The 12,021-nt window shown below is 42.3% G+C and overlaps 1 protein-coding gene across 1 annotated transcript in view; it reads right to left on the bottom strand.

Annotated features, from left to right (window-relative positions):
* Positions 1 to 11,767, bottom strand: part of LOC101353448 (GON-4-like protein) — a 21,955-nt gene extending 10,188 nt beyond the window's left edge. The window contains exons 1-7 of the mRNA XM_023742548.1: positions 11,203 to 11,767; positions 11,008 to 11,094; positions 9,428 to 9,599; positions 7,633 to 7,777; positions 5,480 to 5,630; positions 1,294 to 1,410; positions 155 to 496 (exon numbers count right to left, since the gene is read on the bottom strand). Coding sequence (XP_023598316.1) covers positions 155 to 496; positions 1,294 to 1,410; positions 5,480 to 5,630; positions 7,633 to 7,777; positions 9,428 to 9,599; positions 11,008 to 11,094; positions 11,203 to 11,460 — 1,272 coding nt within the window. The 5' untranslated portion in view covers positions 11,461 to 11,767. The remainder of the gene's footprint in view (positions 1 to 154; positions 497 to 1,293; positions 1,411 to 5,479; positions 5,631 to 7,632; positions 7,778 to 9,427; positions 9,600 to 11,007; positions 11,095 to 11,202) is intronic.
* Between the last annotated feature and the right edge of the window lie 254 nt (positions 11,768 to 12,021).

Below are 12,021 nucleotides of genomic sequence, written 5' to 3'. Positions count from 1 at the left end.
GTGAGGGCAGCATTACCTTGGGCACAGGGGCAGAGGAGAGAGGGAAGCTGGTCCTGGCCTCAGGCAGTGCCAAAGACTCAAAACCATGACCCCCTGTGACTTCCAGTGGAGGGACACCTGGCACCGTCTGGATTGGGTGAGGAATCTGACCCACCATTTTGCTCGGAGGGGTTTCTGACTGAGTTGATCTGGCTGGTGTTTCCCCAGAGTTGAAGCTAGGCTGGAGTGAGGGGCTGGGTCGGATCAGAAGGGGCTTCAGGCCCGATGACCGCTTCTGTCTCCAAGCTTTCCTGGAAAAACGCTTGGCACCTGGCTTCAGTTTCAGGACTACACCCTTCGGCAACAGCAGTGGGTACTGAGCTTCACTCCCCAGTTCTGAGCTGCCTTTGTTCAGGCCTGGGTCAGAGCTGGTCTCAGGAGCTCCGGTCACACTTCCTGCCTCGCCAGCACCATCAGCCAGGTGCCGCATTTCCTTCTGGATGGATGGCAAACTGGCCTGTTGGGAACAAGAACACTCTAATCCATCACATGTCAGAATTGGGGAAAAAGAATAGGACTCTCCAGACTTTAGAAATCTTCCCAAGACAGTCTCAAGACATCTTTTCTTTTTTTTCTACCTCTTTCTCAGTGACAGTCTGGCTTTTTTTTTTTTAATTGTACTTTAGACGAATATTTACAGAACAAACTAGCTTCTCATTAAACAGTACACACATTGTTTTCTGACATTGGTTACCAACACCACAACATGTCAACACTCTCCCTTCTCAACCTTAGATTCCCCATTCCCAGTTTTCCTGTCCCCTCCTGTGTTCTAGTCCTTGCCCCTGAGCTGATGTACCCATTCAGTCTCATTTTGTTTTATGGGCCTGTCTAATCTTTGGCTGAAGGCCGAACCTCAGGAGTGACTTCAGTACTGAGCTAGAACGGTGTCCGGGGGCCATACTCTTGAGGTTTCTCCAGTCTATGTCAGGTCAGTTCAAGACATCTTTTCAAGAAGGACTTTTCAGCACAATATCAAATTTCTACTAGGACTACATGCCAATTATATGCTCTAGATATTTTTCTCTGATTTTCCTTTAGGAAACTATCATTTTACCCAGTATTTTAAAAAGGCTGTAGAATCCCCTGGGTGGGGGGAAGAAACACAGGGGAGGGATGGTCAGCGAGGAAGACTTCTTAGTCCTAGTTCTGCAACTAAACCATTAGAGGCTTAAGATAGCCGTTGATGTTTCTACCGGGGTTTTCCGTAACCTTCTGCCTCCTACAGACACTGAGGGGGGTTAAAGGTCATACCTTTAACCAGAAAGGGAGTCGGTGTTCTTCCCTCTCTACAGGCGGCTTCCACTGATGTGGCTGGACTTCTTCACAGCACTTCACCAAGACGGGCAGCTGTTTGGTCTTCTTATACAACTGAGCATGAAGAAATAAAGCGTAAGTTACGTTCCTTCCAAAAACATTGCCCTCTGTCAGACAGGGGAGGGGGCAGGCAGTGCTTTGAGACATTTTTACACGTACATATGTAACATACACACACACACACACACACACACACACACACACACACACACACACAATACGTGCACCACACATGCTGAATACTCTTGCATTTGAAATTAATCTAATCTCTAATCAATAAAGATTTTACAATTACTCACTATCTTCCATCTCTATTCTGGTCACCAGGAAAGAGGAAGTTTAGGTCACAGAGAAGAGGACGCAAACAGAGTAATCTTACAGAAGACGTGCTCCTGCCCAGCAGCGGCAGTAATAGTGCCTCAGCCCTCATCCTGGGCACACGGAAGCAAATGGTGGTGTGAAGGGCATGAGAAGGGAGGGAAGTAACAGCGGAGTCTGAGACAGCTCAGTGTTAAATGTGAATGAAGAGGGGACCTGAACTGAAAACCCTGACAGGGAGCATCTATTCGGTCAACATCTGCTGACCGCCTTCTACGTGCCGGGCACTGGGCTACAAGCTGAGCGTACAGACGTGAGAAGCACTCCCGCCTCTTAAGGAGCTTACAGACGACTGGGAGGAACAGTCAGGTAGACCAGTAATGTCATCCTGCATAAAAAGTACAGGCAAACATGCACGAATAGATGGCGCCCAACTCAAACTTGGACAAACAAATACTCTTCTGGTGCAGGTGCACCCAGAAGTGAATCGCAGTGGATGAGAGTTTCCTACATGAGGCAGGGAGGGCAGGGCACACTGCATGTGCAACATCATGGACGTGCTTCAGGAACCACAGAGAGGCCGCTTTAGCTAGAACTAAATGAACGCGAGGAGACTTGAAGAGCCAGAGCCAGAGGTAGGCTGTGCCACACCAAGCAGTCTGAACTGTATCCTGAGGATATGACAAAGGTGGCTGTGGCAGGAATGAGAAGGACAGGATAAACGAGACCAGAATTGGAGACACCAGTTAGAAAACGAGGGGCTTAATCCAGTTCTGAAAAGGCCCGAAGTAAGGCAACTGACAACAGAGTAGGAAAACTGAGGCCTCGGTGACTACCGACATACGCTGGTGATCACCCAGGAGAACTGAGGGTAACGGCCGGGTTTCTGGACTGAGATACCGGCTAGACGGTAACGCCACACACAGAGGCGGAAGTCACAGACGGGTTACGCTGGGGAAGGGAGTGTTTGCTGTGGTGGTGGTGGCCGTGGGAACAACTACAGGGTGCAGAGGGAGCCGTGACCTCAGCGTGAGGGAAACCGGAGTATGAGGAGTCAGTGAGGCAACCAAGCTGAGAATTCCTTTAAATACTGGGATAAACTACGCTGAAGCTCAGGAGAGAAATCAGTACTGAAGACACAGATTCGGGATCATCAGGAGACAGGTGACACCACACACCAAGACCTCACTGTAGAACAGACATTTAAGCATAGCGCAGAGGAAGAAGAGTTCACTAAGGAGCAGTCTGAGGTAGGACTGCTGGTATCACAGAAGCCAAGAGAACAGAGAGTCTGAAAAAGGAACTGAGTAAACTATGGCATCAATCGCAAAGTTAAACAGGATAAGAATAGAAAAGTACCCATTAGATGTAGCAACTGGAAAGTCATTAGAGATCTTTGTAGGGGTAATAAGCACACTTCCAAAGGGTGAAGAGTTTAGGAGAAACCTATTGTAAAGCAGGCAGATTAAACATGTACCAGTTGGTTTTGTTCCCTCCTAAAACTCCATGCAAACAACTGAAAGAAAACTTGTAAGAGGCAAAAACCCACAAGGACAAAGAGAATGTGAGAAAAGACGAAAGCAACAAAATTATGGAAGCTGAAAAGGAGATGGATGAGAATACAGAAAACTGAATTCCAAGTGGTGAAACTTCAGTGCTAACTAAATTTGTATCACAGAACCAGCAATGGGCTAAGACACCAGATACTTTGACAAATACGGGTAAAGATGGAATTAAAAACACGTAAAAGTGGAATTAAAAAAGTAAAGATGAGGTGGGCAGACTGAAAATCTGTTGAAGAGGCAGTTAGAGCCCCAAACGCCCTCTGTTATTTGGTCTAGTCAGGTGAGAGCCCCGTCTCCCACTCTAGTAGAAGCCAAGGGCTTGTCTGCTGGAAAGGATGGTCTCTGGGTGAGGCCATCAGGAGTAGCTGACAGGGGGAACAATGCTGATGAAACAGAAAACTCAAGTCTTCTTCCTCTCTACTTCCCCTCATGCCCTGCCATTTGCCTTAAAAGAATACTCAACAAACCAAAAACTATTATTGGGTATAAAAAATAAATGATAGAAGAAATAAAAAACTCAACTCATCTGAAGAGTTAGAAGAAAAAACTGAGGTAATATCCCAGAAAGTACAACAAAAGATAAAGCGATAGAGAAGAAAAGAACAGAAGACGAGCCTAGGAGGTCAAACATCTGACTCCTGGACGCCGTAGAAAGAACAAACCAAATGAAGGAGGGGGGAGGGAGAGCATGAAGACATAATTCAAGAAAATTTCCCAAAACTGGAACACATGAATTTCCAGACAAAAAGGTTTATCAAATGCCTAGCACAACGGATGAAACTAGACCTATACTAAGATATATTACCACGAAATTTTAAAACACTGGAGACAAAATTCTGAGAAAAATTCTTTCCAATCTGGAATTCTAGATCCAGTGAAGGGTTAGAGTGCAACAGAATGGAGACTTTTTTCTTTTTTTTTTTTTTTAATAACTATAAATTAACAGGAAGTTGCAACAAAAATAGTACAGAGGGGTCCCAGGTACCCTTCACCCACTTTCCTCCAATGGTCATCTCTCACGAACTACAGTATATAAAAAAACCACGAAATTGACGTTGCTACACTCCACTGACTACGAACAGAGGCAAATACAGTTTAAATGAAAACCTTTGCTTCTCAAGTACTCTTAGAATGCTACTAGGATGTGCTTCAGTGAGACAAGGAAGTAAACCAACGAAAGAAGACGTGGGATCCAGGAAACAACGGGATCTAACATGAGTAAGGGGTAAAAGGATCCCCAGGATGATGGTGAAGAGAATACCCAAGACGCCGTCAGTGGAGCAAGCTGAGAGAAGGCGTTTAGGTTGGTACACATCACATGGCTCAGGGAGAGATTTCATCAGGGGGATGAAAATGATACAACACCTTAAAGGTTTGAACACACTGAAAGGACATTTACAAAACTGAAGTAAACTCCTGTTGAACTACTGATACTTACAAAATAAAATCAACCCCCAGACCCCTCATCAAAAAAAAGGCAATTATTAAGGCCAGGAGAAACAGAATGTTCAGCAAGAAAGGCAAAGTAACATGGCTGAGCAGTAAAGAGCAGTTACATAGTCCTTATAATGTTTATAATATAAAATTTAATACAATCTAACCAAAATTGTGATACAATTATAGAGGGAAGATCGGAGAACAAAAAATACACATAAAAAAGAACTAAACCCTCCCCTCCCATGGTTTAAGGTTACCAGACAGGGCCTACATCCAAAACATCAAGTAGCAATTATAAGCATGTTATTTACATAAAAAAGGAAATGAATACTCCCCCCCAAAAAAAATCCCAGTTAGCAGAAAACGGGGAGAAAAATAGTTTTGATAACAAGCCTCATATGGATGACTCTTCAAATCATGTATAAACTGTATAACTGTTATATAAATATCTGAACTTAAAAAAAAGAAGAGTTAAGGAGAAGGGTATAAATGGAATATTGTGTACTCCTTCAAGGAGGTTACAGTAAAAGAAACACAATACATGTCTAAAGGATAATCAAGAAATACTTTAGTTAAGTTAGGCCAGACTTCAACAATTTTATATTTAGGGGAAATATCCGTAAAGAAGGGACAGGGTGAAGACACTCCAGAGGGAAGTAATGAATCAATGGCCGTGAAGCGGCAAGTACACAGGTGAGAGGATTAGCCTTGGATAACAGAAGGTCCCCTGTTCACTAACACAGAGACAGAAAGGATGGTGCCAACAGCTCGGTCTCCCGGTGGAGCATGCAGAAAGCACTCACTTTCACGATGTTGTCAGGAGCTCTGCTCAAGTTCAGGTTCTTGATTCTCACCGTCAGCTGGTGGACAGTCTTGCAGGTTAGAAGGTACTTGCTGATTAGAGGCTTCGGAAACTCAGTACATTCGAAGTGCTTCAGTCCCAAAGCTAACAAACTGAGAAAGGAGCAATGACACTCAATCCCACACCACAGCCCTGTCCTCTAAAACGCCTCCCCAGGTAACTACATAAATTTTTATACTCTGCTTTTTCTACATCTAACTCTTATGTAAGTTGATGGCTATTCAAAAGAAAATTTCAGACAGTTTTTAAGTATCTACTATGTGCAAGTAAGTACTGTGTGGGTTACAAATATGACTAAGTCTGAATCAGGATTTGAAAATCAAGTAGGGAGAGCAAACAATAGACATCAATCACTAATAAAGATCAGCTCATGATTTGCTTTAAACTAGCAATTCAAACTACTATGTCAAAGGGTATACAAAAGAAGGAGAATAATTCTAATAAAACAAATACAAACTGAGTAACAGGAACCATGTCAGACATCCTAAATGAGCAGCAGCACCACAACCCCAACATAACATATTCAACTGTGGTTACAAATGCACGTATTTGCTGACGGCAGCGTGTGAATATGTATAAAGAGCCATAAAAATGTTCACACTCCCACTAGGATGGCTATTATCAGAAAAGCAGAAAAATAAAAAGGGTAGACAAAGACGTGGCAAGACTGGAACCCTCATGCATTGTTGGTGGGAATGGACAATGGTGCAGCCGCTATCCTCAAAAAGTTAAACGTGCAGCTACCATATGACCCAGCATTTCCGCTCCTAGGTATATACTCAAGAGACTTGAAAGCAGGGACTCAAACAGAGACATGTATATCAATGTTCACTGCAGCATTATTCACTATAGCCAAAAGATGGAAACAACCCAAGTATTCAACAAAAGATAACAGAAAACAAACAACTCGTTGCCATCAAGTCAATTCAGACTCATAGCAACCCTACAGGACAGAGTAGAACTGCCCCAAAGGGTTTCCAAGCGGCAGCTGGTGGTTTCAAACTGCTGACCTTTTGTGTAGCAGCCGTAGAGCCCTTAACCACTGAGCCATCTGAAATATCTACAAAATGGACTATTATTTAGCTATAAGGAGAAATGAAATTCTAACACAAGCTCGACAGGGATGAACCTTTAAACCATTATGTTGAGTAAAATAAGTCACACATAAGCACAAATGTAAGATTCCACTTACATGAAATATCTAGAATAGGCAAATGCATAGAGACAAAAGTTTATTCATGCTTACCAGGGGCTGGGAGGAGGAGGAGGAAGGGTACTGAGCTTGTGTTTGAGGTGATATAAAACTTTTGGAAATGGATAGTGGCGATGGTAAAGCAACATGGCAAGTGTAATTAATTCAATTGAATTGTACAGTTAAACTGGTTAAAATGGCAAACTTTTGTTATATATATCACCACAATAAAAAGATTTTTAAATGAGCTTAATTTAAAAAAAATAGCTCATAACCTTTATTGAATAATTGCTAAAGGACAAAAGTAAAAGATTTTTTAAAAAGCTCTGTGCACCAAGATCCTTGGTGAAGCATCGCTTACAAGAGCAAAACAAAGAAAAAAACAATGGTCAATAAAAGGAGCATCATTAGGCCATTAAATATTGCTTTAAAAGACGGTATAGACAAATCAGGGATAATGTTATAAAACTATTTCAGTAAGATATTAGGTTTAAAAAAAACACACACACAAAATTATACTTAAATTGACATTAATTAAGTAAAAAATGCACAGAGATAAAGACTGTCTTGAGATGGTAGGATAACGGGTGAAAAAATTTTTCCTTTGAAATTTTTCTTCAACAGTATGATAAGATTGGTTTTACACTAAATAAAACACAGAAAACAATTTAAAATGTGTTCAAATGTTTCAAAAATGTGTGCCATCCCCAAAAAGAGCAGTATTTGGCGCTGCTAGAACACATACACCCACTGAAAAACTCTGTCCATCTGTAGCGTTCTTCCTTTTGTCTTTTGAGTCCATGTCTTACTACACAAGCTGTATTTCCCCTAATCTCCTCAAAAAGAACTATGTCTTCTCCTTGGGACATTGTGCTCTTTGTCCCCCCACCGTAAACACCTACTTGTCCTCAGCCTTGGTGAAGAAGCTCTTATCCTCGGGATCCTTTGCCTGCAGAGAACATAATGGAAGTAGCTCTGGATACATGAATACCTTGCTTGTCGCCAGGATCCAAGCCACTTGCTTTGGCAAACAGGGAAATTCATAGGCTGGAAGAAAAAAATCCGTAATAAATGGAAATCTAGAACAAAAGGGGGCCTCATTAAGGCTGCTGAATCCATTCTGCGTTTAGGCAGAGCTGCCCTTACCTAACTCGGTTCCTTCCCACCACTCCTCCCCAAAAAAGCTGCCACAGTCTTTCTCGTCCTAACATATCCCAAAAGAGAGTCTCACTCGACGACAATAAAGGTGATTCTCTTATTCTCTCCTGTGTGGAGCACTTAACACGTTAAGTACCACGAACACTTATAAAGCACCTAGCAATACCGGACACACAGTGTATGCTCAAAACCTTCTATGTCCTTCCCCCTTGAAGTCCTTGAAGGGTAAGTGACCAACAATGCTTGCCGTCTTCCAGGCTTAGATTCCAACGTCTTTAATCCCCCTCACGTATCTGGTATTCCAAATTTTATTTTATGTGATTCTTACTTTCAATAAACTCTCCCAGATTCCTCCTGATGCTGGGAATAAAAAAAAAACCCATAAAAGGAATGCAGTTCAGTCTCATTAGTTTCTGTCTCTCTTCCTAAGTCTCTCATTTCCAGGCACCTCTGCCTGTCCAGAGACCAGCACTACTGCATCCATATTAATCCCTTCATTACCTCAGAAGAAAAACAAAAGACACTAGAAATCGAAGCCGTCACTAAGCTTTGTGTTAAATAAAGTTTTCATTATCAAAATGAAGCTATGAAAGTAATTTGAGATCAGCTTCTATGACAGAATGCACTTAAATTTAACTATAACAGAGTGAAAAACCAAACCAAACCTATTACCATCAAGTCAACTCCTACTCATAGTGACCATACAGGACAGAGCAGAATTGCCCCACAGGGCTTCCAAGGCTGTAATTTTTGCTGAAGCAGACTGCCACATCTTTCTCCTGCAGAAAGGCTGATGGCTTCAATCCATCAACCTTTCGGATAGCAGCCAAGCACTTAACCACTGTGCAACCAGAGTCAGAGATTTACGATTAAATTCAAAGATAAATCCAAATACGTAGCCATTACAGATACACAACAAACCACAAATAATTTTGCTAAACCAGGAAACAAAAGCAAATATCTGGTTTAAGGGAACAGGAAATAAATTCAATAAAATATTGTCTCAAAAAATACAAAACCAATATGAGATAGAAACCAAACCTGAAAAGCTCTTTAAAACACTGAACCTTACAAAAGTACAACACCTCTAATTTGTGCCTAACTCCCAAATCCATGTTTCTTTCAAAATGGAGATACCACCTACCCTACAGTCATGGAAAATAATGTGAGTTGATCTTACTAAAGAGAGTATAAACCGAAACGAGCCAAACTTTACCATCTGACTTCCCTCTTTACGACACCCCAGTCTGTCTTGATCTCAATCCTAACACCCGCGTACTTATCTATCCATGTCTTCATGTGGAGACCCACATCTCTACAACCACACACCTGTCCTGTCCACTACCTTCACCCTTACCTAAGTCCAAATATTGTCATGTAATTCTAGAACTCAGACAATGAGTCAAAAGGGAAGATAAATAACATAAGGACCAAACTGCAAATATCCTGGCTCCTGCATCCCTAGAAAATGATCTCTGAGATAAGACTCCCACCTCTCACTGCAAATAAACACCGGAAGTTGACACATCTGTTCCCTACCAGGCTTCTTGACAGTTTTACGAGGACTCCAGTCAACGCTGACGTGTGTGCTGAAGTCTTCAATGAGCTGCATGGCTCCCGTCAGGTTACAGGGCTGGAACAAGGTCTGAAACTTGGGGTTGAATGGATGGTGAAGGGCGATGGAGCTTTGAGCAAAGGTTCCCAGCTCTTTCTGGGGAAAAACAGGACAAAAAAGACAGAATTAATAATACTAGTAACCCTTAGCTTCTGAGTGGGAAACTGTCTTTCCTACTACTGCATAAAAACAGGTAAAAAGCATCAGAGTTGTTCACAATTAACAATTAAGACTGCTTTTTGGTGAGTCCTCAGATACTCAGGAATTATGTTTGTGATACAGTCATCCTTTCATATGTATTGTTTTGTTAAGAATATGCACAGAACATACACCAATTCAGCAATTCCCACGTGTACAATGCACTGACATTGATAGCATTCTTCAGGTTGTGCAACCATTCTCACCCTCCTTTTCTGATCTGTTCCTCCTGCGTTAACATAAACTCACCGCCCCTCAAGATTCCTGTCTAATCCTGTGAGCTGCTGTTGTTAGTTTGATCTCATATAGTTCTTAAAATAGCAGAATGCTCAAGGTAGACTTTTTTTTACTAGTTAAGCTAAACTACTGTTTGGTTTTAAGACATCAGAAGATCTTTTTGGTTCAAGATTTAAGGTTCAAAAATTATCTCAGGGCAATAGTTTCAGGAGATCATCTAGCCTCCATGGCCCCAGAAAATCTGGATTCCATGAGAACTTGAAATTCTGTTCTGCATTTTCTCCTTCCCGTCAGGATTCCTTGCTCCTCTTTTATCTTCATCCTTGTTTTATTCTTAGACTGAATGTTCCTCAGCCTTTAGGACGTATGGTCCAACTTCTCAGCTAGACCCAAGGTTCTCAAGAATAAAGCCATTACTTTTTTTTATTTTTTTACTTTTTTGCTTATCCGGTTTCTCTAATATCACCTAGAACAAAGTACACTTCACAATCTTCTGAACACAACAGGAGGTGAATATACACTGTTGACCACCAAGGAATCTCGAAGCATTAGCAAACATACTATTCAAACCCCAAACAGACTTACCTAAGAAGCACAGAATAGTCATTATTTGCCACAAAGGTCAGGGGTAACTTTTATAGAGTTTAAAATCTCAGAATTAAAAACTCTTACTCCAAAATATTTATAATGTCATGAGCAAAATTAATTCCATACACAAAACACTGGCACTGAGCCTAATGAATGAACAACAAATTCAGTATTTATAAAAAGAATAGCAGTACCAAAAACCTAAGAAGTCAGGGCGGATCTAAAGATGAGGCTGAGAATCCAATAAAAAAGGGAGAGGGACAGACTTAAGAAAGCTGAATACATTCGCTGCCTTTTCACGGGAATAAATGGCAGAGGCTCTCTCAGCAAACACAGGAAGCCACAGCAGAAAGTACCACAGCTACCAAACACGTTCAAGAGAGAAGAATAAATGTAGATTATGATAGGTCACTATGAGAAATGACTTGCCAACCTAATTTCATGCCCAAGTCTTCAGAGTTAGGGATATTTAGAGCCTTACAAGAAATATTCTGGTGGTGCTGGCCTCCGAACTCAGACTGGGGTTGGAGCTGGCGAGAAGGTGGATCTGCGTCAAGAGCTGAACATGCTGGGGAGGGAGAGAAAACAATACAGTGACACGTTACGTACGATATTGCTATTTCCGGAATCAGGCCATGGGGCGATCCAACACTAACCCGACCCAGGAGAGTCTCACCTGCTGCATCTGTTGTTGGAGTCTCTTCCTCTGGGCAAGATCGAGAACCAGAGTCTGGGGCATTTTTTCGCTCTTGGGCTTAACCCTCTCCACCTCCTGCTGCTGTCTGGATGAGGATTTCTTCATCTTCAGCTGTTCCAGTAGCTCCTTTACTGTCCGATGTTGCTCATTTAGCAAGTTGGCCAGCGGTTCCTCGAACCTACCCCCACAGGGAGATGAGTGAATGTGAACACCCCCTCGGTCCACAACACAGTCCATTCCCACTGCTGGCGGGCGCAGAGGGCCTGAGTAATCTCTATCTACTGCCAATCCTCAAACTCCACCTCAGCCAACAGCTGGCCTCCCAGCCTCACCCAGGTCTTTTCCTGACGTAAATAAAGACTCAAATAGGACGATTCTGAATGAACCGCCCCCACCCCATTCATCTATTACCACTCTTCTAAACGACATGCAAGTAGAGAGGAAATTAAACAAGTATCTAGGAGCAGAGAAAGTTCTGGATAACCAACAGCCAAACAGCGACTGGGAACTTGTCATTCTGACATTGCACTGATATCACATTAAGCGGGGGCTTGCTCTGGACCACGGTACAGAATCTTGCGAAAGTGAAGCACTTGTTCTTTAATTGACTGTCGCTCCCATCCCAGGTCTAGCTTCTTCCATCTCCCCATCCATTCAGGCTGCCCTGCCCTCCTTTCTTAAAAAGTCAAAGACCTTCTAGCACGAAGCAAGGAGGTATACTAAAATACAAGGTAGTTTAGATGAAAAACTGAGAAATTAGTTCAAATATTATCTTACTATCCTCCATGAAAAGATTTT

Source organism: Trichechus manatus, unplaced genomic scaffold (assembly GCF_000243295.1).
Source record: "Trichechus manatus latirostris isolate Lorelei unplaced genomic scaffold, TriManLat1.0 scaffold00213, whole genome shotgun sequence".
NCBI lineage: Eukaryota > Metazoa > Chordata > Mammalia > Sirenia > Trichechidae > Trichechus > Trichechus manatus.
Note: the sequence above shows the minus strand (reverse complement) of the source record. Positions and strands in the feature narration are given on the sequence as shown.